Source organism: Nuphar pumila, chromosome 4 (genome assembly GCF_984573655.1).
Source record: "Nuphar pumila chromosome 4, dmNupPumi1.hap1.1, whole genome shotgun sequence".
NCBI classification, from domain to species: Eukaryota; Viridiplantae; Streptophyta; class Magnoliopsida; order Nymphaeales; family Nymphaeaceae; genus Nuphar; species Nuphar pumila.
In genome coordinates this window covers 146,402,504-146,426,284 of record NC_143252.1, presented here as the reverse complement: position 1 = coordinate 146,426,284, position 23,781 = coordinate 146,402,504, and the positions used below count along the sequence as shown (strand labels likewise).

General features: G+C 38.1%; 1 protein-coding gene across 1 annotated transcript in view; it reads left to right on the top strand.

Moving 5' to 3' along the window:
- Window positions 1-23,453, top strand: part of LOC149841552 (uncharacterized) — a 72,437-nt gene extending 48,984 nt beyond the window's left edge. Inside the window, exons 3-4 of the mRNA XM_090003908.1 lie at window positions 22,611-22,850; window positions 22,926-23,453. Coding sequence (XP_089860034.1) covers window positions 22,611-22,850; window positions 22,926-23,009 — 324 coding nt within the window. The 3' untranslated portion in view covers window positions 23,010-23,453. The remainder of the gene's footprint in view (window positions 1-22,610; window positions 22,851-22,925) is intronic.
- Window positions 23,454-23,781: the final 328 nt, after the last annotated feature.

The window sequence follows — 23,781 nt, the reverse complement described above, 5'->3', positions numbered from 1 at the left end:
CATCCAAATACTTTGGGCGAGAGGGAGAAGAGGGGGGTATTGGGTTTTAGGATATGAATTGGAATTTGATCACCCACAGAAGATGAAGGCATGCGGTTGATCAGATAACAAGCAGTTGTAATTGCATCACCCCAGTATAACGCAAGAACATTGGATTGAATCATAATGGTCCTGGCAACATCAAGTAGGTGACGATGTTTTCGCTCAGCCACCCCATTTTGTTGAGATAAATAGGCACAAGAAGTTTGGGGTTGGATGCCATTATCTTGGTAAAATTGTAACAAACCTTTTGATTTAAACTCGAGAGCATTATCAGTGCGAACAATCTTGACACTAGATTCAAATTGAGTTTTTATTTCAAGAATTAAAGATTTGATAATACTTGGAACGTCAGATCGTTCATTTATTAAAAACACCCATGACAACTTAGAGAAATCATCAACAATAACTAAATAGTATCGACACTGAGTCCTAGTAGGAATCTTACTAGGACCCCATACATCTGCATGAAGAAGTTCAAAGACTTTATTACTAGACTGACTCTGACTCGAAGAAAACGAACTTCGATGATGCTTGCCCAACTGACATGCTTCACACTGAAATGATGTGGTGGAAGGAATCTGAGGAAAGACAAAACGGAGCTTTGACAATGAAGGATGAGAAAGACGACAATGCCACTGAACAGGACTGAATGAATGTTCCACTGCAGCATGAACAGTACCCATTGGATGATGTAGGTAGTAAATTTCATTTTCTTCATAGCCTCCACCAATCTTCTTCCCCGTCAGCAAATCCTGAAAATGACAACCCATTAGATCAAATATTACTCTACAGTTTTGTTCTTTTATAAGGCAACTAACAGAGAGTAAACTTTGAGGAAATTTTGGAGCATGAAGAGCATTTTTCAACTGTAATGAGGAGGATATAGAAATATTTCCCTGACCAACAACCGGGGAGGAGCTCCCATCGGCTAATGAGACTCCAAGCTGAGCCTTAATATCCTTTCGATCTGAAAAAACAAGTGAATTTCCACACAAATGTCTGGATGCACCAGAGTCAATAATCCACTTACTGTCAGTCGGATGAAGATGATTTCCGGTTGAATAGGCAACACCAGCTACAGGAGGGGTGAAACTCAAAGGACGAAGAGCTATTAGCTCATCATATTCAGCACGACTGAGGGTGATACTACTGTCACTTGCAGAGATATTTTCCTGTGCCTTTGTTACCTCGAGAGTAGTAACATTTGCTTTAGGAGCATATGACTTTGATGAAGAGGAGGTTGGCCGACCATGCTTATCCCAACAACGATCTTCTAAATGTCCAGATTTTCCACAGAATGTACATTGAAGCTTTCCTCTGCCTCCCACACCTCGTTCGCGACCTCGTCCTCTGAAGTTCTGAAGATTTCCACGCCCATAACCATATGAGACAACTAAGGCCGATGACTGAGTCACAGGCTGAGAATGTGGAAGAGAGATCGCAAGTCTACTCAGACGATTATATGCCTCAGCAAGAGTAGGTACATCCAAACCTGTCAACATTTGGACTTTTGCAACGAAGAATTCAGAAGATAAACCTGTAAGAAACCGAGCCACCATAGTTTGTTCTTGATGATCCTTTTGTTTCGAACAACAGAGGGGTCTGTGAGCATTAAGTCTTTCAAAGGCAGCTTTTACGGAGGCATAGTACTGGGCCAAGGTTTGATCTCCCTGCTGTAAATTATATATTTCCTGTTCAACTTGCAGGATACAACTCACATTAGTCTCTTGTGAGTACGTATCTCGAAGATTGTCCCACATCTGTTTGGCTGTATTATAGTAAATTAAACCATCTGCAATATGGGGTTCGACACTATTCATAATCCATGACATAACTATGTCATTATCTTCATCCCAGGTAACATATTTTCCCACCTTTTAAGTGGGTTCGTCTTCCAACAAGATATGTTTTCTACGATGTCCAGATACCGACATCATAAATGTTCTGGACCACCTGGCATAGTTAGTTTCATTCAACCTTATAGACGAGCCGTACGAAAATGGATTGGCAAATGCCTTATATTCTCCAATATTTTCCAATTTTGAATCACATTTCGAAGTTTCAGCCATACTTCTGGTTCAGCAAAAAACTGGACAAACTCCAATCAACACAGGGAAAAGCGTGTGTTACACTCACACACCAACCGATATTACAATCAGCAACTGTTCACACACGAACAAAAAACCCACGACAGTAGTGAACAACAACCCACAAACATGAAAAAAAAAATTCAGCACGTCAGTGAATCACGACCAACATAAATTCTGCATACGCAGAACCTGTTTCATAACGGGGGCAGCTCCCCAGACATATACAGCTCGACAATCAGTCATTTTTCAATCACGAGCAACACCACTACGAGTTGGATTGTTGTTTCTAAAAAAAAAAAACAGGAAGTCACGGCATGAAATCACGATAAAAACAAACTCAGAGCCCAAAAATCAGTGTATCATGGCTGAAATAAAAGCATTGATATCTTTCACACATTCACTGCAGATCAAAGAGCAAAGAGAGTAACACACAGGAGCTGACATGGTTCAGTGCAAACTGTACCCATGTCCACGATATCAAGATCTCACGCGATAAAAAAAAACAGGGCCCCAAACATTTGGTCCAGAACTCACAGAGTGCAGAATCACCAACAACAATCATACTCCCAGCGTAGGTAGTCACGAGAACTCACAGCGAAATTACAACCAATCATTTTCAGAATCACCAACAACAATCAAACTCCCAGCGTAGGATGTCACGAGAATCACGAGAACTCACAGCATAGGTAGTCACGAGAACTCACCAACAACAATCAAACATTTGCAGAATCACGGCAGGAACTACCAACTCGGCAGTAGGTAGTCACGAGAACAAAAAAAAACAACACCGAGGAGCTACGAAACCCACAACAAGCATCCACGACCAGCAGCACGCCCAGATCTGTCATTAGATCTTAAAAAAAAATTAATCGCTGACCTGATTGGAAAAATATTCATTGGATCGAAGTTTGATCACGATCGACTGTGCTTTGATCACACTCAATCACGCTTCCACGATCGGCTAGGCTCTGATACCATGTAGAAGATGCACCGAGCCCTAGATAGAGAGAGAAGAGAGAAGAGAGAGAGAGAGAGAGAGAGAGAGAGAGAGAGAGAGAGAGAGAGAGAGAGAGAGAGAGACGGTTGCACAAGAAAAAGAGAACTCAATATCGTTATTAGGGCCTCTCTCTATGTTAAATAGAGAGAGGCTTAAAAGCATAATTACAATCAAGCCCCATTATAAAAGCAAAAATACAAATAACATCTAATATAAAAGGACTTTACTTAAAACCACCTATTCTCAACAGTAAGTACACTGAAAATCCAATTTGAGAGAAAAGGGGATCATCTCCTTCTCAGGTGTGATTAGCAAAATCCTGATTCCTATACCTGCCATATTCTTGGAACCATCGAAGAATAAATTCCAAACTGGAAATTGCTGAATATTGCAGATCCGTTCATCGGGGAAATCATTCTCGACTTTAACATCCTCTGCTAAAGGAAAATCTGCAATTGCTTGGCCTTTGATCGATTGTTGTGAGACATATTCCAAATCGTACTGCATCAATAAGACTTGCCATTTGGCGATCCGTCCATTGAGAAAGAGTTGCTCAAGAATGTATTTGAGAGGATTGAGCTTTGATAAGATTTTGACTTCGGATGTCAACAAATAATGTCGCAACTTCTGACACATCCACACCAGAGCTAGACATGTCTTTTCTATCTGAGAGTATTTCTTCTCATAATCAATAAGGTCTTGCTCACATAGTAAATGACATGTTCTATCAGACTGCCTTCTTCATATTGCGCCAAGAATCCACCGCAAACAACTTGATTAATCGAAATATATAGTAGTAGGGGTTTCCTCAGTTCTGGCGGCTTTAATACAAGATGATTGAGCAAATATTTCTTGATACGCTCAAATGATTGTTGGCATTCTGGTCCCTATTCAAACTTTACTCCTTTTTTGAGTAAATGATTGAAGGGCTCACATCTCATGGCCAAATTGGATATGAATCGCCGGATTGATTGCATGTGTCCTTGAAGGCTACGCAATTCTTTGAGATTAGTCGGGGGCGGCATGTCAATGATGGCTTTGGCCTTAGCGGGATTCACTTCTATCCCTTTTTTGCTGACCAAAAAGCCTAACAGCTTGCCAGATTCAACTCCAAAAACACATTTTTGAGGATTGAATCTTAGCTTATAAAGTATGAGCCGCTTGAAGACTTGATTGAGAGCTTCAATGTGATTTTCTTCTTCTTTAGATTTCACTAGAATATCATCAACATATGCATCCATGATTTTATACATTTGATCATGAAAAATGACTGTCATTGCACATTGATAAGTTGCTCCAGCATTCTTAAGCTCAAATGGCATGACTGTATAACAAAAGGTTCCCCAAGGAGTAGTGAAAGATGTCTTGGACTGATCGCGAGCGTCCAACTTGATCTTTTTATATCCGGAATATCCGTCCATAAAAGAGAACATGGCGTGATCCGCCGTGCTATCGATCAAAAGATCAATATTAGGAAGTAGATAATCATCCTTAGGAGTCGCTTTGTTGAGATCTCTAAAGTCGATGCAAATTCGAACTTTGCCATTCTTCTTGGGAACAACGACAATATTTTCCAACCAATCTGGATAGTCAATGGTTCGAATGAACCTTTCTTTGAGTAGGTCTTCCAGACCTTCCTTAACCTGTTGCTCCACTCGAGGATCCATCTTTCTTAGCTTCTGCTTAACTGACTTGACATCTGGTTTTAGGATGAGGCGATGCTCAACCAATTTGGTATCCAGACCTGGCATGTCTTCATAAGTCCATGCAAATACTTCTTCATGCTGTTTGAAAAAATTGGTGAGCTTTTCTTTCTCTTTCGGGCTCAAACTGCTGCCAATCTTGAGAATTTTGGGATCATCTTCTGATCCGATATTGATATCCTCAGTCGGATCTTGAACTAAGGATGATGACTCATCTTGTTTCTGAATTGATGCAAATTCTGATAATTCTTGAAGAGCTGAATCGAACTCTGCAGATTCTTCTGACTGCTTTATAGCCTGACTGCATTCTGCTTTTACTTTGACCTGATGAATCACTGCCGGCTTCAAAAAGGCACTTGGATTAAGAACAAGCTTCTTTATAGATCGGGAAAACATTATGAAAATTAGAGAATAAATTTATTCAGGGAAATCGCCCATCATAAAACAAATTGCTTTTGCTGAGAAAATAATTGGAAAAATAAAAGAGCAAAATAATGGCGAATTTGCGAAGATTTGATAACGAGAAGTAAGAAAACAAATGGCATCCAGATGGATGAAGAAAATTTGCAATTTTATTGAAAAACTGAATTGATCAAATAACAATGAAACGAGATATCATCCTAGTGCGAAGACAAAAGAATAGAAATGAAAAGACAGTAGATGCCCTCAGTACGCTCTTTTAACGAAAACAGTGCTCTTCTGTGATCTTTTGCCGGTGAAACCCAATCTGGCTCCTCGAGGATAGTGTTGAGGAATTACTGGCTCGAGACGGCCATCTCGATTCTTGCCCAAGCTTTTGAAAGGCTGATAGCCATGCTTTACTAACAGATCAAATCCCTTTTTGGCTTTCATAAATTAGGAAAATAAAGGATGATTCTTGAGTGTGCTGTAGTCAATTCGCCCTCTAATCTTGAAGAATTGTGGGCCCTTCCATCGAGTCATGACCACTGTATGCTTTGGTTGTTCTGCCATCTGCAGTATTCCTGGATTCTCTTCGAAGCTGACCTCATCAATCCCCCTAATACTAGGGATATCGATAGTGAAAGTAGGTCTGAGAATCATAGGTTGTGGTAGCCTCTGCTCCGGATCTTTGCCCAAGACTGTTGTGATCATTCCACCTTTTGACCACTTGATGCACTGATGAAGAGTAGATGACACTGCATTCGCATTATGGATCCACGGTCGTCCCAACAACAGATTGTACGTTGGCGACACATTGACCACATGGAAGAGAACTGAATGGACAGAATAATCAATGAAGATTTCTAGGAAGATTTTTCCTTTTGCAGTCTGACCATGATTATCGAATCCATAAATGGTGATGGGGTCCGGGATGTATTCCTCTTCTTTGATGCCCAAAGCTTTGGCTGTCATTTTCGGGCATATATTGAGGTTGTTGCCTCCATCTATCAACACATGAGGAACAATCATTCCTCTGGTTCAAATCACAACATACAGAGCGTTGTTGTGAAATATATGAGGCTTCGGGAGATCCTCGTCTGAAAAAGTAATGGGAGCATTTGTCATGACCTGATTGACTATCTGGGCCATGTCTTCAAGAGTTATGCTTGGATTCACCTTGATTTTCCGCAGTAAATCATTCAATACCTGCTGATGCTTGGCAGAAACCTGTGCTAAGTCCAGAATTGAGACATTGGATAAAGCAATTATCGACTTTTGTGCATATGTCTCACTTTTCTCTGGGGCGGGCTTGATGAAGTGTTTGAGAAATTCAAGAATTTCTTTGGTAATCTCAGAGGATGCCTTGGCAGGTTTAGCAGATATCTTCATCTTGCCGAAGGCTGAGATAAGGTCCATCTTTTGAGTACTTGACTGAGCCTGTTGAAGTACGAGGACCTGATGTTGAACTTGCATATCTCTTTTAGTGCATGACCTGATATGCTCCTGCGGCTGAAAGGGTTGTTCAGAGATGATCACTGTAGAATGATGGGGAAATGGTTTCTTTAGAATTTTCATGTTTTCATCTTCGGCACCCTCTACCAGAAGATTTTTGTCAATGAGATCTTGAACAATATTCTTGAGAACAAAGCAGTTCTCAGTATTGTGCCCCACTGTTCTATGAAATTTGCAGAATTGATCATTGAATTTTCTCATGGGCACAGGGGGATCGGCCAACCTGGGCAATTTGACCATCTTCTTGGTCAGCATGTACTCGAGCACAATTTCGAGTGATTGATCAAGCGGGGTGAATTTTCTATCATAGCTCTACCCTTCGTGCTTTACTTTTTCTCGGGATTTTGGTCTCTGCTCTAACTGTAGTGGCTTATTGAATTGAGAGATCGATTTTCCTTTCTGATCATTCTTGTGAGGATTTGAATCCCCTCCACCATAACAAAAAACTTTGTTCTGCCCCTTGCGGTGATTCCACTTGTCATTCCTGACAGAGTGGGTGAGCCTTCTTTTTCTGCTTATTCTGACCGCTGTTCTTAGTAAAAGTGAAGCCTTCATAGACTCACGTTTTTCATGCTCAACTCGAGTCATTCGGCTCGCTCTGTTAACTCGATGAATGTTCTGGATGGTGCAGTGGAAATGAGGCCCCTTAGAGGCTGCGAAAAATTATTCAAAATTAGAGACAGTGCGTGTCCCTCTGATACGGGATTTCTTATTTTGTTGCATGCCGACCTTCATCGATGAATGAAATCTTTGGCCTTCTCATTTTCCTTTCGCTTGAGGCCGCAGAGATGACTGAGAGTCAGAAGTGTCTCAACATTGAAGAAGAATCGCTCGATGAACATATTTACCACTTTGTCAAATTCTTTTAATTCAATCGGGTTAACATGCTCCGAATACCACTTGGCTGCAGTTTCGTCCAGACTGCGAGGGAAACGGAGAAAAAGAGCCTGATTATCTCGCTTGAATTTGGCGCATTCAACGAAGAACATGGCTAGATGTGCCTTGTGATCGCCAGAACCATCAAATTTAATGAATTTTCTAGGGAGATTGTCAAGATTGTTGTCCCCATCCAAACCATCATAGAAGTCTTCACTGGTGAAGACTTTCTTGCCCTTGTCGCGGGCCTGCAAATCTCGAATTATCCTGACCATATCTCTGAATTGTGGTTGGTCAGAATCATTGATAGACTGATCTTTGAACTTATGGGCCGACCCTTGCCTCCGGGTTGATTTCTGAAATGCCTGCTGGGTCTCAAACTCTTCATTTGTGCCCTCTACTGATTCTTTTTCATCTGTTGTATCGATATTCTGAATATGCTTCTTAGACAGCTTTAAAACCTTTTTGACTACCCCGGCCTTTTGCCTTCTGCTTGATCTGGGTCTTTTCTGTACTGGCTTCAGCTTGCTCTGCTAGCATCTTGCTTATCATTTTTTTAAACATGACATATATCTGAGGATCGATGCCATCATCTGCTTGCTTTCCTTGACTTTTGACTGATCGGGGTAAGTCCATCTCTTCTTCTGAAGCCGTTGAATATACAATGCCTTCTACTGGTGCAGTTTTCTTTCCTGACCTCGTCTGAACCATTAAGTATCACGAACGCTCTCTGTAGGGCAAAGTTGATGGTTAGGCTTTTGGGAGAGATTTTGATTGAAAGAAAATATTTGCTGAGAATTTTGGTAGACAATTGAAATTATATCTCAATACTAGGGATTGAGTTGTCGCTGAGATTACGACAATTGCGTTGCCATTCCTTTACAAAGAAAATAAACAACTGAAAATTATGCCTTGTTACCTAGGCGAGGTCGCCAAACCAAGAATGAAGAATTTAAAAGATTTTTTATTCATTGAAGGGAAAACATGATTGCATCAATAATAAACTTGAGAAAGAGGGAGCGGATAGACAGTTTGCCAATACTCTTGATAATCAGTAGAGACACGAGGACCAGGAAAAAGTGGAAGAGTAACAAAAGAGTCCTAGCCATATCTGGCAGAATGTTATTTTCCGGACCACTGTGCTGATGCAAGGTCGAATTCTGGCACAACTCCTGATAGCAACCACATCTTCACGCACTTCTGTCTCTGAGAAAACTGTCGGACACACCGCTCCGGATGATAGTAAGCGCAGAAGAATGAACCAAGTAGCTTGAATCGCTTGCCGTATGCATAGGTGTATCTGGGAGGTGATAGTTCTCGATCAAAATAGTCCCACACCACTTCTTCCTGCAGATGATCAATCAGGAACCGGTACCGCACAACTGGAAGGAGCTTCTTGCCGTTGTATCTGAACGAACTAGCTCGGGTCGACACATGCTGGAGGAACCAAGACTGAAGTGCATAGGAACACCCCTCGACTTAAATGGACTCTCCAAGCGTAAAGCGAGTCAACCCTCTGTATAGAAAAGCAAGTGCAGCCATGACTATCGCGAGACGGTTGGTCTGTCGACTTCCCCATCTTCTCAGAAGCTGTACTATTCTGACATCCACATAATTCTGTTCGTCTGGAAAGAAAGCGAGTCCTATAGTGCACAGAACCATCACATGTTGAATTCTCTCTCGAGATGTTCTGGATAACGAGCTGATTTCTGCAAATGCCCGTACTGTCGGTAGATCTCGATCAGGCTCACATATTCATTTCCATTTTCTTTAATCAGTGGCCAAGACTTACGCTCTGTCATGCGAGCTAAAGCATCTTTGGGGTCCAGACCCTTGACATTGATAAAAAAATGTTGCTCAAATGGATCTCCAGGCTGACCGGCTGACTCGGGCAATCCCATGATCTCTGAGAACTCATCCATCAACAGGGTCATCTCGCCCCATGGGAACCAAAATGTACAAGTGTGCGGGTTCCACCGCTCTGCTAGCGCATGGATCAAATTTCCGTTGACTGTCAACTTTCCCACTGTGGATGTCAGTTCCAACCCGCAATCGTTCAAAGTGGTTCAGAAACATACGGGAGAAGTTCTTGAACCAAGTATAGTACCACCGGGGAAAGAAGGGTCTGGTGCTGAGATCTCGATGCTCGAAAAGACCTTGTCGCACCTCGTAGGAGATGTCTCTCAGGAACGACAGAGTCGAGCTGACTGGATGCCATTGGACTGAAAGATAGAAAGATTGGAATTAGACTTAGGAAAAATACAAGAATTTTGAAAATTGCAGGCAGGATAAAGTGAAATGCTGGAAATTCGAAGTCCAGAGGAATGGAAGAATGGGAAAATCACTTTGAGTTTTGAAGAAAAAGTGGATAACTTGGAAAAATTGTCTAGGTTTTTTTGAGAAAAAGGAGATATTTAACAAAAGATAGAAAATGAGGCATTTTGAAAAATTATCCAGTATTTTGGAAAAATTGAGGAAAATATGGGAAAATAAAGAGGAAAATGAATTCAACACATTCAATCACATTCTGCATAAACAATTCTGCACATACAACACTTCTTAAGAAGCTGACTCTAAATGCATCAATTTTGAAAGAGCTTTAGGACTCTAATCCTGACTCTAGGCTCAGATCAGCTGTGTCCAATCACGCTATGCCGATATACTCGAGCCGATGCTCGATGTACGTGGCATAAAAATTCATCTTTGGTTCTAGGGTTGTGTTTTTCCAACATCCTTGAGCACTTGTCGATTTACGTTGGACTATGGCCCTTGGTACGTGGCAGGGGGGCGTTAGCCCAAATAAGTGGCCAAGTTGTGATGCTCTGTCCCGAACTATGGTTCTGAAAGAGAGCCCAGCAACGTGAAGACCAGGTAGACATAGGTGAGGTGGTTTTTTGAAAAATAAGCATATGCAAGCAAACAAAGGGCTCTTAGTCTTAAAGAGATAGAATTTTGAAATATTTGAAGAAGCAAACATTGTTTTCATACAAATCCTAGATTGAGGAGTGTTGTATTTTCAGACCTAAGTCTAAGTGAGCATGAATAATTCTCCTCAATTTGGTCCTACCAAACCATGCTCAGTCTACATGCAATTCATGTCAACTAGGTTCAGGTCTAGGCTCCTAGGTTCATATGATATCAGACTGTAAAAGCTGACATTCCATAGAACACGATTTTGATAATTGAACTAAGCTAAGACACACAGTTGATCGGACGAAGACAAGTCCCATCTTGGTCGCCAAACCTGTTATTATTGCAAAAAAATTTCCCCTCCCTCTTCGAGAGAGAGAAACGATTCTGCGAGTCAAAATTGATCAAAGTTTTGAAAATGGTTTTTGAAAATTACGCGCCTCTGTTTTCAAAATTTGCGGGAAAATTTCGTAGAATGAGATCCGCATGTCGGTACGAGGTTCGACCGTTCCTGGCGCCTTTACCAGGGGTAATCGAACCAAGGATCAATTGTGTGCTTTGACTAAGTTAAATTATCTAAATTATGCTCTATTTTCCTAGAATGCACAGAGAATCAGGCATTTGCTATGGAATTTTGAAAAGATGCAAGTTTGAGAAATATGATGTTTGCTTTGGAAAATTGAGATGTACTTGGAAAATACTTGAGAAAAGTGCTTGAAAATGGAATTCTTAGGAAAATCATTGAATTTCATTGAAATTCAGAAGTTGTATTGGAAAATGAATTCTCAGGAAAACTAATCGATTTTGAGATTTGGATTGCTTTTCTAAGGAAATAGATTTAAGAATTCTGAGGAAATCAAGAAGTTCATTGGAAAATGATTTTTTGAAATGGAAAATGGATTCTTAGGAAAAGCTGGGAACTCTGAGAAAATCGATTTTTGGAATTTGGGTTTGAAATGAAAATCAATTTCTGAAGGAGATTTGAGAATTTTGAGAAGCCAACTTCTGAAATAATTCAAGAAACTTTGGAAAAATTGATTTTGGGATTTGAAAATGAAATTGAGAATGTGGAAACCTTGGAAAATCTTGATTTGAATTTGGAAAATACTTTGAAATCTCATTTGAAAGAGCTCTATTCGAGGGAGTCACATTTTCTTCCTTTTGAGATGTGGTGGCCATGGCAAGCAACTTCTTCCATTTTGGGCATACAGGTTTGATGTGCCCGAGTTTCTTAAAAAATGTCACAATTTTGCTATAGTCCTTTCTTCCTCCTTGACTACTTGATCCTTGATTTTGATTTTTAAAGTGAGGAGGCTTATAAGTTCGAACATTGTTCCCCGCTCTTGAAACAACATTAACGGCATCACTTTCTTCATTAGTTGAAGTTGCAAGAACACTCAAATTGTTTTTGCAAGTATTCATACGCGTTTCCTCTTCACTAAGCTTTGTAATGACATCTTCAAGCGAGGGGGAAACAAAAGAAGAGATAAGTGCGCACCGAATTTGCTCGAACTCGGGTCTAAGCCCATTAAAAAAAATTTTAAAAATGGTATCTTCCAATTGTTTGTATCTAAGCTCAATGGCTTCTCCACTCCATTTAGGCTCAAGCATGGCGAGTTCATTCCATATGGATGATAATTCCGCAAAATATTCCCTTATAGACATTTCATTTATTGCAGGGTCAAAGCCCTTTTTTGGAGATAGTACTTGTGAGACAAGTCTCTTGACATGTACATTTTCTCAAGATAATGCCAAGCTTTCAATGCTTTCTTGAATTTAATAATATTAGCATTGATCTTAGTTTCAACCGATGAAAAAATCCAAGAAAGAATCTTGAAATTTTTCATTTTCCATTCCTCATGTTTCTTGAAATATTCTTCGAGAGCTCTACTTCTTTCTTCTCCTTCGAGGATTTTAATTTCACCTTTTTCTACCAAAGTAATCTTTGGTTCGGGTTCCGGTATAAAATCAAGAACGTATCCCCAAAGACCTTTACCTTTTATGTGAGCTTCCATGTTCTTGGCCCAAACATGATAGTTTGAGCCATTCAACTTGAAGCCAAGAGAGAAATGAATCTTTTTCACCCATTAGAGAGAAGAGAATAGAGAAAAAATCACGTACCGCAATAAGATTTTAGGTCTTACTTGATGTAGGAAACTTTTAAAATATTGAAGGAAGAGAGGCCCCAACTTCAATCTCCATGAAGTCAAAGGCATGTTTTTTGAGACACCCAAAAAACGAAGAATCACGTGATCTTCAATCTTTGACCAAGCTCTGATACCATGTAAAAATGTCTACAAAGAGACAATACGCATACAAGCACTAATACTTCACAAAAGATGTGTACAAATGCACTCAAACCACACTTGAACAAATACACACAAAGGCGTAAAATAATGCAAATATGCACAAATGCATGGAACAATATATTGAATGAAAAAGAGGAGCTTGAGTCACTCAAGCCTTAATAGAAATTACAAGGGGGAACACCCCTATATATACACCTCAAAAGGGAGCCACCTTGGGAGCTCCCAAAGGAGTCGTTGGGAGCCCCTTGTTAAAATGTAAAACTGTATATATATATAATAATAATATTATATTATTATATATATATAAATACAATTTTCATTTCTTTCTTTTCTGTAATTTTTTTCCTTTATTTTTATTTTTTGTCTTTATGTCATCTAGTTCAGTTTGAACTAGAATGATTGTTGCTGGTCAAGTCCTGTCCAGACTTGACTAGCAATAAAGCTGTTGGACTGACACATTCCAACAACTCTTAATAAAGATGTTGGACGGTGTCCTGTGTATATAAAGGGGTGCAACCCCTCTTGTATTTCATTCCAATGCTTCTTAAGCAATTGGTTTTTCATATCAATAAAGAATACATTTTTATTTTTATTTTGTTTCCCGTTATACTCTTTTTAAGGGTTATGCTTTAGTGTCATTCTTGACACTTGCCCTTGTGAATCTAAGTTCGTGTTTCGAAGATCCCCATTTCATTTCATGGTATTAGAGCCGCGGAAGTACTAAATCTTAAGGAAGAGCTGCCTCGGTTTCCGTGCCCGTTTGCAAAAGTGTTTGCCACTTGAAGAGAAGTGTTTTATCACTTCATTGGGGAAGATTTCACATCTTGTTGTATTGTTTTTTTTCTTCTTTCTTTTTCATTTTCCTTCTTGTTTCTCTTCTATCGCTATTCTTTCTCTCCTTGTAATCGATGGATGACAATGATAAAGTCACCATCATGCCCATGAAACTAAGCGATACAAACTATGTAACATGGGCTTCAATCATGAAGCACCATATATGGGAAAAAGGCGTATGGGGGATTCTGGATGGTTCCGATTCGGAACCTAAGCTATCTCTTACTAAAAAGGAGGGAGATAAAGAGGTCCCTCTTTCGGAAGAAGAGAAAATCAAGGCTATTGCCTCATACGAGAAGAAATGGAAAGAATGGACAATATCTCATGCGAAGATAATGTCATGGCTTATCAATAGCATTGACATTAAAAAATGCTCAAGTCTTGCCAAATTTGATCATGCCGATAAGGCATGGGAATACCTTAAGAATATGTATTCCCTTAAAGATATTGCACACGTGTGCAACCTCCAAGAAAAAGTTCATATGATGACGCAAGGAGACAAAACTATTTGTGAATATTACAATGGGTTGTCCGAACTTTAGGAAGAACTTCCCATTTTAGAACCAAAGTGACATTGTGCCGAAGACATCGAGCTTTATCAGAAACAACTCGATGCTGAACATTTTTACCAGTTTATCATTGGATTAAGGCCGAAATTTGAAACCACTAAATCGACCCTACTTCACCGGGGAAAAATTTCTTCTATTGTTGAAACTATTGAAGAGTTAACAATGGAAGAAAATCATCTCCGGAAAGGTTCTTTAAAAATTGAAGATGATTTCGTTTTAGCCGTGTCTAGACCAGAGAATCATGTTCGATCATATAGGCCTCCTCACTTTAACCGACAAAATGGTGACTGATAAGAAGAAAGTTATTTGTCATCACTGTCATGAACCGAGACACTACAGGCTACAATGTCCCAAACTTAAGGAGCTAAGAGAAAAAAGAACTGCAATTGCTGGATCAGAGCCTAAAGATCAGGATGCACCAGTTTCCCTGGCACAACTAATGGAGATTCTTCAGCCTCTCATCAAAGGTGCATCTTCCTCATTTGAAGCTTCAACCGGCACAGCAGCATCATCTTTTTCTGATCTAGGTAAATTTTTTTGGCTCCTTGACTCTGGTGTATTTTTTCATATGACCCCAAATAATCAAAGTCTATCCAAATGTGTTAAAAATAAAACAAGTGTGTCAAAGGTCTTTACTGCTGATGGGACTTCTCTTGAAATAGAAGGAATAAGAAATTTTGAAAAAATTTATAAAACAAAGAAATTTTCTATTCTAGAAATTAGACATGTTCCCAAATTAAATTTAAATCTTTTATCTGTATCTCAAATTTCTGATTATGGGTGTAATATTTCTTTTTCTTCTCATGGTTGTTGGGTACAGGATCGTCAGTCTGGCAAGCTGATTGAGGAAGGCCATAGAGAAGGAGGATTCTATTACATGGATTTTTTGGAAATGCCGAAGAAAGCTTTTTGTTATAATATTCAAAAAATAGAGTTGGAACTGTGGCATAAGAGACTTGGTCACCCACATATAGCCAAAATCCAACATTTTCCAAATCTAGGGAAATTTTGTAACTCTGAATCATTTGATTGTAAAGATTGTATTTTCGGCAAAATGAAAAGATTACCATTTCAGAACCTTTTTCTCTTCAAGACCACTTGAATTAATACACTCGGATGTTTGGGGTCCTGCACCAGTAATTTCTAAAGGAGGATTTGTTTACTATGTTATTTTTGTCGATGATTTCTCCCGACATACGTGGATGTACTTTCTCAAACATAAGTCTGAAGTATTTTCATACTTTCAAACTTTTCATAATATGGTTAAAAACAAGTTTCAAAATGATAACTATTTTTCGCACAGATTCAAGAGGAGAGTTTTTATCCACAGTTTTTCAAAATTATCTTAAATTGCATGGCATCACACATCAAAGATCTTGTCCTTATACACCTCAACAAAATGGACTGACAGAACGAAAACATCACCATATTATAGAAACCACTAGGACTTTATTAATAGCAAATAAAGTCCCGAAAGACTTTTGGGCAGAAGCTGCCACCTATCTCATTAATAGGATGACATCTTCTTCATTACAAAATATCACTGCCATTGAAAAACTTATGAACATTTCTCCATACTACTCTAGACTAAGAATATTTGGGTGCAAATGTTTCATATTTACTGACAAAAATGATAAACTTTCCCCTCGTGCGATTCCTTGTGCCTTTTTAGGATATGCTGAAAACTAGAAAGGTTATAGATGTTTTGACTTCAAAAATAATAAACTATATATGTTTAGAAATGTTTCCTTTCTTGAAAAGGAGAGCTTCTTTGATTTTAGAAAATTAAAAGACGTCACTGAGTACTCCTTTTTGCTGGATCTAACATCAACATCTGATGAATATGACCTTGACTATAACTTTGATGATGATCAAAGAATTATTGATCTTAATGTTGAAAATGAAGAAGTTCATAGAGATACTAGTATTTAATATTCCATGCGACAAGAGTCTAATCCTCCATGTGCACTTGAAAAATATTCTAACATTCCAACTAGACAATCATCCCGAGTCTTGAGGCCTCCAGAAAAGTTTGTATCATACAAGTCTTTCTCACCCACATATAGGGCAGTTATTGCATTAATTCACTCATATGAAGAACCTTCCACATATTTTCAAGCAAAAAATGATATCAAATGGATAGAAACCATGAAAGCTGAATTAGATGCACTTGAAAAGGCTTCTACATGGAATATTCAAGATTTTCATCCAGGGAAGAAAACTATAGGATGTCGATGGGTTTATAAAATTAAAACCAAGAGTGATGGTACTCTTGAAAGATATAAAGTCCGTTTAGTAGCCAACGGTTATGCCCAAGAATATGGGATTGATTATGAAGAAACCTTTGCTCTAGTGGCTCGTATGACAATTGTCCGAACCTTAATTGCCTTAGCTTCTATAAAAAAATGATCTATTTTTCAAATGGATGTCAAAAATGCTTTTTTAAATGAAAAGCTAGTTGAAGAAGTATACATGGAACCCCCTTCTGGTCTAAGTATTCCTAAGGGTAAAGTCTTTCACTTAGAAAAAACTCTTTATGGACTTAAACAAGCACCAAAAGCTTGGTATGATAGGTTTAGTCGTGTTATGATTGATATTCGTTTTCAATTTTGTTTAACTGTCACTGCTTTATTTATTAAGAATTCTGATGCAGGGATCATTGTGCTTCTTCTCTATGTGGATGATATGATCATCACCGGAAGCGATAAACAGGGAGTTGAAACAATCAAAACACTTCTTAAATCTTATTTTGAAATGACTGATTTGGGCTTGTTGAGATATTTTTTAGGCATTGAAGTTGCTTATTCTCCTAGAGGATATTTATTATCTCAAACTAAATTTGCTTTTGATATTGTTTTTAGGTCTGATATTACTGATGATAAGAAAGTTGACACTCCAGAAGTTGTTAATGTTAAAATGAAGATTGATGATGGAGAACTTCTTACAGACAACTTGTCGGGGCACTTTCCTATCTATCCATTATCAGACCAGATATAGCACATGTTGTTCACACAACAAGTCAATTTCAACATGCTCCTACTTCTGCTCATATGGGAGCAGTCATGCGTATTATCAGATACATCAAGTCCTCTCTTTCACGAGGACTTTTCTTATCTTCCTCATCTTCTCTTGATTTAATTGCATATACTGATGCTGATTGGGGAGGTGATCCCAATAAGAGACACTCAACCACTGGCTTTTGTGTCTTTTTAGGGGAATCATTGATCTCGTGGAGGTGTAAAAAGCAACAGAAGGTATCTCTCTCATCCACTGAAGCTGAATACAGAGCCATGGAAACCACGACCATGGAAGTAGTTTGGCTCCGACGACTGTTTGCTGACATGGGAGCTGAAGCAACAAAGGCTTCACAAATGTGTTGTGACAACAAAAGTGCAATCTACATTGCTAGTAACAGAACATTCCACGAATGCACCAAACACATCGAAATGGATTGTCACTACGTCAGAGAGGAATATCTACACGGGATAATTGATTTGCCATATGTCACTTCAGAATATCAGTTAGCAGACTTCTTTACAAAGCCTCTCGCTGCTCCCCGATTTCACTTTCTCTTAGACAAACTTTCGCTCATTGTACCGTAAGTTTGAGGGGGAGTGTTAAAATGTAAAACTGTATATATATATAAATACATTTTTCATTTTTTTCTTTTATGTAATTTTTTTTCCTTTATTTTTATTTTTTGTCTTTATGTCATCTAGTTCAGTTTGAACTAGAATGACTGTTGCTAGTCAAGTCCTGCCCAGACTTGACTAGCAATAGAGCTGTTGGACTGACACATTCCAACAGCTCTTAATAGAGTTGTTGGACTGTGTCCAACAACTCTATTGAGTCCTCTTTCAGCTGTGTATATAAAGGGGTGCAACCCCTCTTGTATTTCATTCCAATGCTTCTTAAGCAATTGGTTTTTCATATCAATAAAGAATACATTTTTATTTTTATTTTGTTTCCAGTTATACCCTTTTTAAGGGTTATGCTTTAGTGTCATTCTTGACACTTGCCCTTGTGAATCTAAGCTCGTGTTTCGAAGATCCCCATTTCATTTCACCCCCAACTGTCATAATTGTGATCGTTGGGGGCTCCCCAACGACTCTTTTGGGGAGCCTCCCAATGTGGCACGAAAACCACAAAAGAAAGTAAAGAAAGAAAAATGAAAAAAGATAAAAAATAAAAAAGTAAAAAAGAATTACAATCATATTCTGAAGTGGAATATGCGTAAAATGGAAAATTACAGAAATACCCTTTTGGGGTATTATGACTAAAATAAATATATATATATATATATAATATATGTATGTGTATCTCTATATATATACTAATATATACGTACATAAGGATTACATTTTTAACAATGACAACATAGAAAGGTACAAAACTTGACTTGTAGCTAAAGGTTTTACTCAATATCATGAGCTGAATTATGAGGAAACTTTTAGTCGAGTAGTAAAGATGGAAACAATGAGTTATTCTATCCCTCATTGTTGATATGGAGCAACCTCAAAGGGTATAGTGAGAAAGATCCCAGCAGTTATGTATGCAAGCTAAATAGGGTAATATATGGGTTGAAACAAGCTTTCAAATCATGGTTTAAGAGTTTTTCTCTTGAAATTCAAAAGCATGGTTTTTACACATCTTCTCGTGATCATTCACTTTTCATTTATAAAGGTGTAGGCTGGATAACTGCATTGCTAATTTATGTAGATGACATAATAGTTGCAGGGAATTCAAAGGAACATATTACTAAAATTAAAGAAATCTTGAGTCACAGATTCAAAATGAAAGATCTAAGGAGGCTGAAATACTTACTATGAGTGGAGGTTAATAGAGTAAAATTAAGGAAGTCTTGAGTCACAGGTTCAAAATGAAAGATGGAGGCTGAAATACTTACTATGAGTGAAGGTTAATAGAGGAAAGGATACTTTTAGTGTTGACTCAACACAAGTATATCATTGATCTTCTAAACAAAGTCGGTATGAGAGACTGCAAGCCCTTGACAACTCTCATTGCATCAAAAACTTAGTTGTGATGAAAGAGAATTGTATGATGATCCTACCAAATATAAATGTAATGTAGGTTTTCTTCAATACTTCACTTTTACTCGGTATGCAGTAAACTAGGTTTCACAGTAGATGCATTGTCCACGTCATGTGGAGGTTGTTAAAAGGATTCTTAGGTACCTTAAAGATACACTTGGAGATGGGCTTTGTTACAAGAAAAGAGATAGAAACGAAGACACTCTTACAATAATGGCCTTCTCAGATGCGGATGGGCAGGAGATCCAGATGAACAAAGGTCATTTTCAGGATATTGTATCTTTGTTGAAAGAAATATGCAATTTCTCATTTTAACACAGAGGCTGAATATCGAGCCATGGCTGCAGCCTCCTCAGAAGTAACTTGGATTAGATACTTGTTGAGTGATTTGAATCAAAGGACGCCAAGTTCTATTTTATTATGTGACAATCAAAGTGCGATTAAGATTTCTCTTAATCCAATTCAACATGAAAGAACAAAGCATATTGAAATAGACTATCATTTCTTTAGAAGCAAAATAGAAAATAGTAAAATTGAAGCTAAGTTTAAGTTTGTTCAGAAAGAAGATCGTGGTAGATTTATTCACAAAAGGGCTGAGCAAACAACGGTTTTGGTATTTGAAAAGCAAGTTGTGCATGATTCTCTCCATGTACAACTTGAGGGAGGCTAATAAGACGTGATATTGGATTCTGGATCCAGACCTGGATTCTTGATCCAGACCCAGGTCTGATATAGATTCACGTGATTAGTATTTTATGTTTATTTTATTTTTTCAGTTTTACCCCTCACTTATATTTTATGTTGTGTATTAAAGAAAGGGGAAATATAGTCATTGTACCAAATCAGTTATAATATTTAAAAAATTATCCTCCCACATGTCCCACATTGGGATTTGTGCAACCTCTTTTCTCTCTTCCTCTTTTCCTTCTCCAGCGGTGCAGATCTGATTGAACAGGGGTAAGAATGATAGTTTTAGATGGAGATAGATTGAACAGGGGTAAGAATGATAGTTTTAGATGGAGATAGATATGAAGTTAAGGGATTTAGTTTTGTTGAAGATTTTAACTGAAAATTTAGACCCATGACAAAAATGATAAAAGAAGAAATTGAAGAAAATGGACTAATATTTTAAGAAGAAATTCCAGATCGGATAGACAATCTAGATGATGTCGGTTTAGAAAATCTCGAGAACATGATGGATCATTGAAGACATTTTACTATGTGAAAATCGAAAGGCTCATGGTAAATGATGGTAAATAAAATAATCTCTCTTAGGTAAAAACCAACCTAAGGAAAAAGTTGGAGGTAAAAATATTTCCGCTATGGTTAAAAACCAATCCATAGGCAAAAGTAAGGGAATCCATAGTCCCAATCAAAACAATTACATAAGAAACCTAAAGTGAAGGTCAACATCATCTACATGGCTTAATAATGAAGACTCTTGCCTAAAAAAGGAAACAAGACCTAAAGAAGAAAAAAAAGACCTACTCCACCCAAAAGAAGATATGAAGGAATAAATCAAGATTTCCACTAGTCTAAAAGAAGACTCCCACTATTCAAATGAAGGATCCACTTATGCAAGCCTCCAAAAGAGGTCAATTCAATGATGGAGATGTATGATTCCTTTCCAAGGCCTATAAATAGAGAAGTCAATTCTCAAGGACACAACTAGTTGCAAGCTTTCTTTTCTTTTCTTTTGGTGTAGTAGTTCTTGTGTTCCTTTGTTCAGCGCTCTGTGAGTGTGTGAGTGTATTGTAAGTGGTGTAAGTACTCAATGGAGCTTGGTGCAAAAGCTACTCAATTTTTGTAAGTTTCTCTCTATGTTATAATAAATATTTATGTTTATATATGTTTGTGTTGTTCATGTTATTCTCGTAGTGTTTCTAGGGAGCTTGGAGCAAAAGCTACTTGGTCTTTATAAGTTTTCCTCTATGTTATAATAAGTATTTATGTTTATATATGTTTGTGTTCATGTTATTCTCGTAGTGTTTCTAGGGAGCTTGGAGCAAAAGCTACTTGGTCTTTATAAGTTTTCCTCTATGTTATAATAAGTATTTATGTTTATATATGTTTGTGTTCATGTTATTCTCGTAGTGTTTCTTGTGCTTCTATATATATATATATATATATATATGGGAAAATAGAATATATATATATATGGGAAAATAGAATATGTAAACCAGCAAAATATGTAAACTAGTATGAACCAAGATTTTCATAAGGTTTTTTGCAAATTTAACCCTGCAAATGCATTCGGCATGGTCCATTTGCTTGGAATCGACTATTGGATCATCGTAATCTGCTCAAGAAATGTGATTTTGTATGCTTGAATATTTGCGAAAATTCTGAGCCATTGATTTTCAAGCCTTAAAAGATCCTTCTTATACATCATAATTGGATGATCTAATTGTCTGTTTCTATAAAACCAAGCATATAGATCTCATCCGTAGAGTGAATTTTAGAAAAAAATTAAAAAAAACCTATGAAAATCTCGGTGCATACCAGTTTACATATTTCGTTGGTTTACATATTCCAGTTACCCATATATATATATATGATAAGTCTTTGGTGCAGATGTGCATATGGTATCAATGAGTCATTTGTTAGAGATTGAATCAATCTGACCCTACAAATGTGTTCAACATGGTCAATTTGTTAGAGATTGACCCCTGAATCATGTTTTTCCGACATAAAAATGCATTTTTTTATGTCATGAAAATTTAGTGCATTTCTGGCCGTTGGTTTTTGAATCACCAAAAAATCCTATACACACGAGATGTCGGTGATTTAAAAGTTATTTTCCACCAAACAGACCATGTAGATCATATCTATAAGATCAGTCACTAAAAAAACATGAATAATAAGCTATTGCTTGTTTCAACTGGATGATACCGGATGCACATCCGCACAGGAGACTTTATATATACACACACACAACACACTTGTTTGTTGAAATTGCTGCGTCACACCTGCACCTATATAAGATAGCATTTGGTCTAATGATGTTCTTTTTTGCTGTTGCTCTAATTGCTTGGTAGATCTGTTAATATCATCTTCTGAGCAAAGCCAGTGAAGCCCATGATTGTCTGTTAAGAGACATGGACATTGGGCTACATTTTTGAGGTGTGAAACGAGAAAAACTAGCAAAACTTATCTGAGAATACACAGTAGATCATGTTCTTTTGAGTTACTCCAGTAGCATACATGATGTACACTCGTTGCTTCTTATCAGTTCTATTGATCTGATCAGTTTTTTCTTCTATGCCTATTAGCTGGTCAATAATGTAACTTTCTCGAAGATGCTTGTTTATATAGCTGATTGAGAAGGGACCTGTAAGGGATCGTAATGGGCATCCCCTTGTCACTGTACCAAATGAGTCCAACCCATGGTGGACACTCTTCAAACAAGCAGTGGCTGCATCTGGAGGAAGGCTTTCGAAGCCTGAGATCTTAGCGTCAACAACTGATGCCCGATATATGAGAGAGATGGGCATACCCACACTTGGTTTCTCGCCCATGATGAACACTCCTATCTTGCTCCATGAGCATGATGAGGTTGGTTGGTCTGTTTTATGGTTTCTGCATCAGTGTTCACTTGTTTTAATCCCATTTCTTAATTTGTGATTTCAGTTTCTAAATGAGGTTGTGTATCTTAATGGCATCAAAGTATACGAGTCCATCATCAGATCACTGAGTTTGTGCTCTACATGCTAAGAACGAGTTTGAGGCATTTCTGGAAGTGGTCACTCAAGATCTCGACAAGTGCCTTGAATCAAATCTTGATGGCTTCTGTCCAACGTGTCTTGAACCAAGAATGTTTCCCTGTGAAGGAGCTGTAAGGACTTTTTATCTGGACAAGTTTGTTCACCAGAACCAACTGGGACTCTGCTTGGTTGGTAGGAGCTGTCAGTGCACGTCTCCTTGTGATGGGACGTTGCAGGTTCAAAACCCAGTGGTACGTTGAATAATAACTGATGGGGGTCTGCCTAACCCCAGCTTGCCTTTCAAAAATAAGGTTTGTTCACCAGAACCTAACTATAAGTTATATTCATCTTCTTTGTGAAATGTCAAGGTGAAGGGGAATGCTGTAATACATTTATAGTTGAAAACTCATACAAGAATAATTTGACTTTCTACTCTTGACAGAGTTGCCCTTCACTCTTTTGTCATCTTAGTTGCAATTCTCATACGCTCCTGTCATAGTTCGAAAAGAGGCAGTGAATCCAAAAACTAGCAGCAGTCAGGGATATTCAGGGAATCAAAAGAAGGATGGGGATACTGTTGAAAAAATTATTCCACCCTAGACGGTGATGAAACCTTTTATGTTTATAAGAAACATGAGTATCAGCAACGAAGCCGTAAAGTACTTGATGATGGCATCTGTTTTTACAAGCAAGATATGCTGCTTCAAAGTCTAAACTTGAAGGAAATCCGAGATAGCATGACGAAAATCCGGTATCGAATTTATCAAGGAAATTCAGCTCGG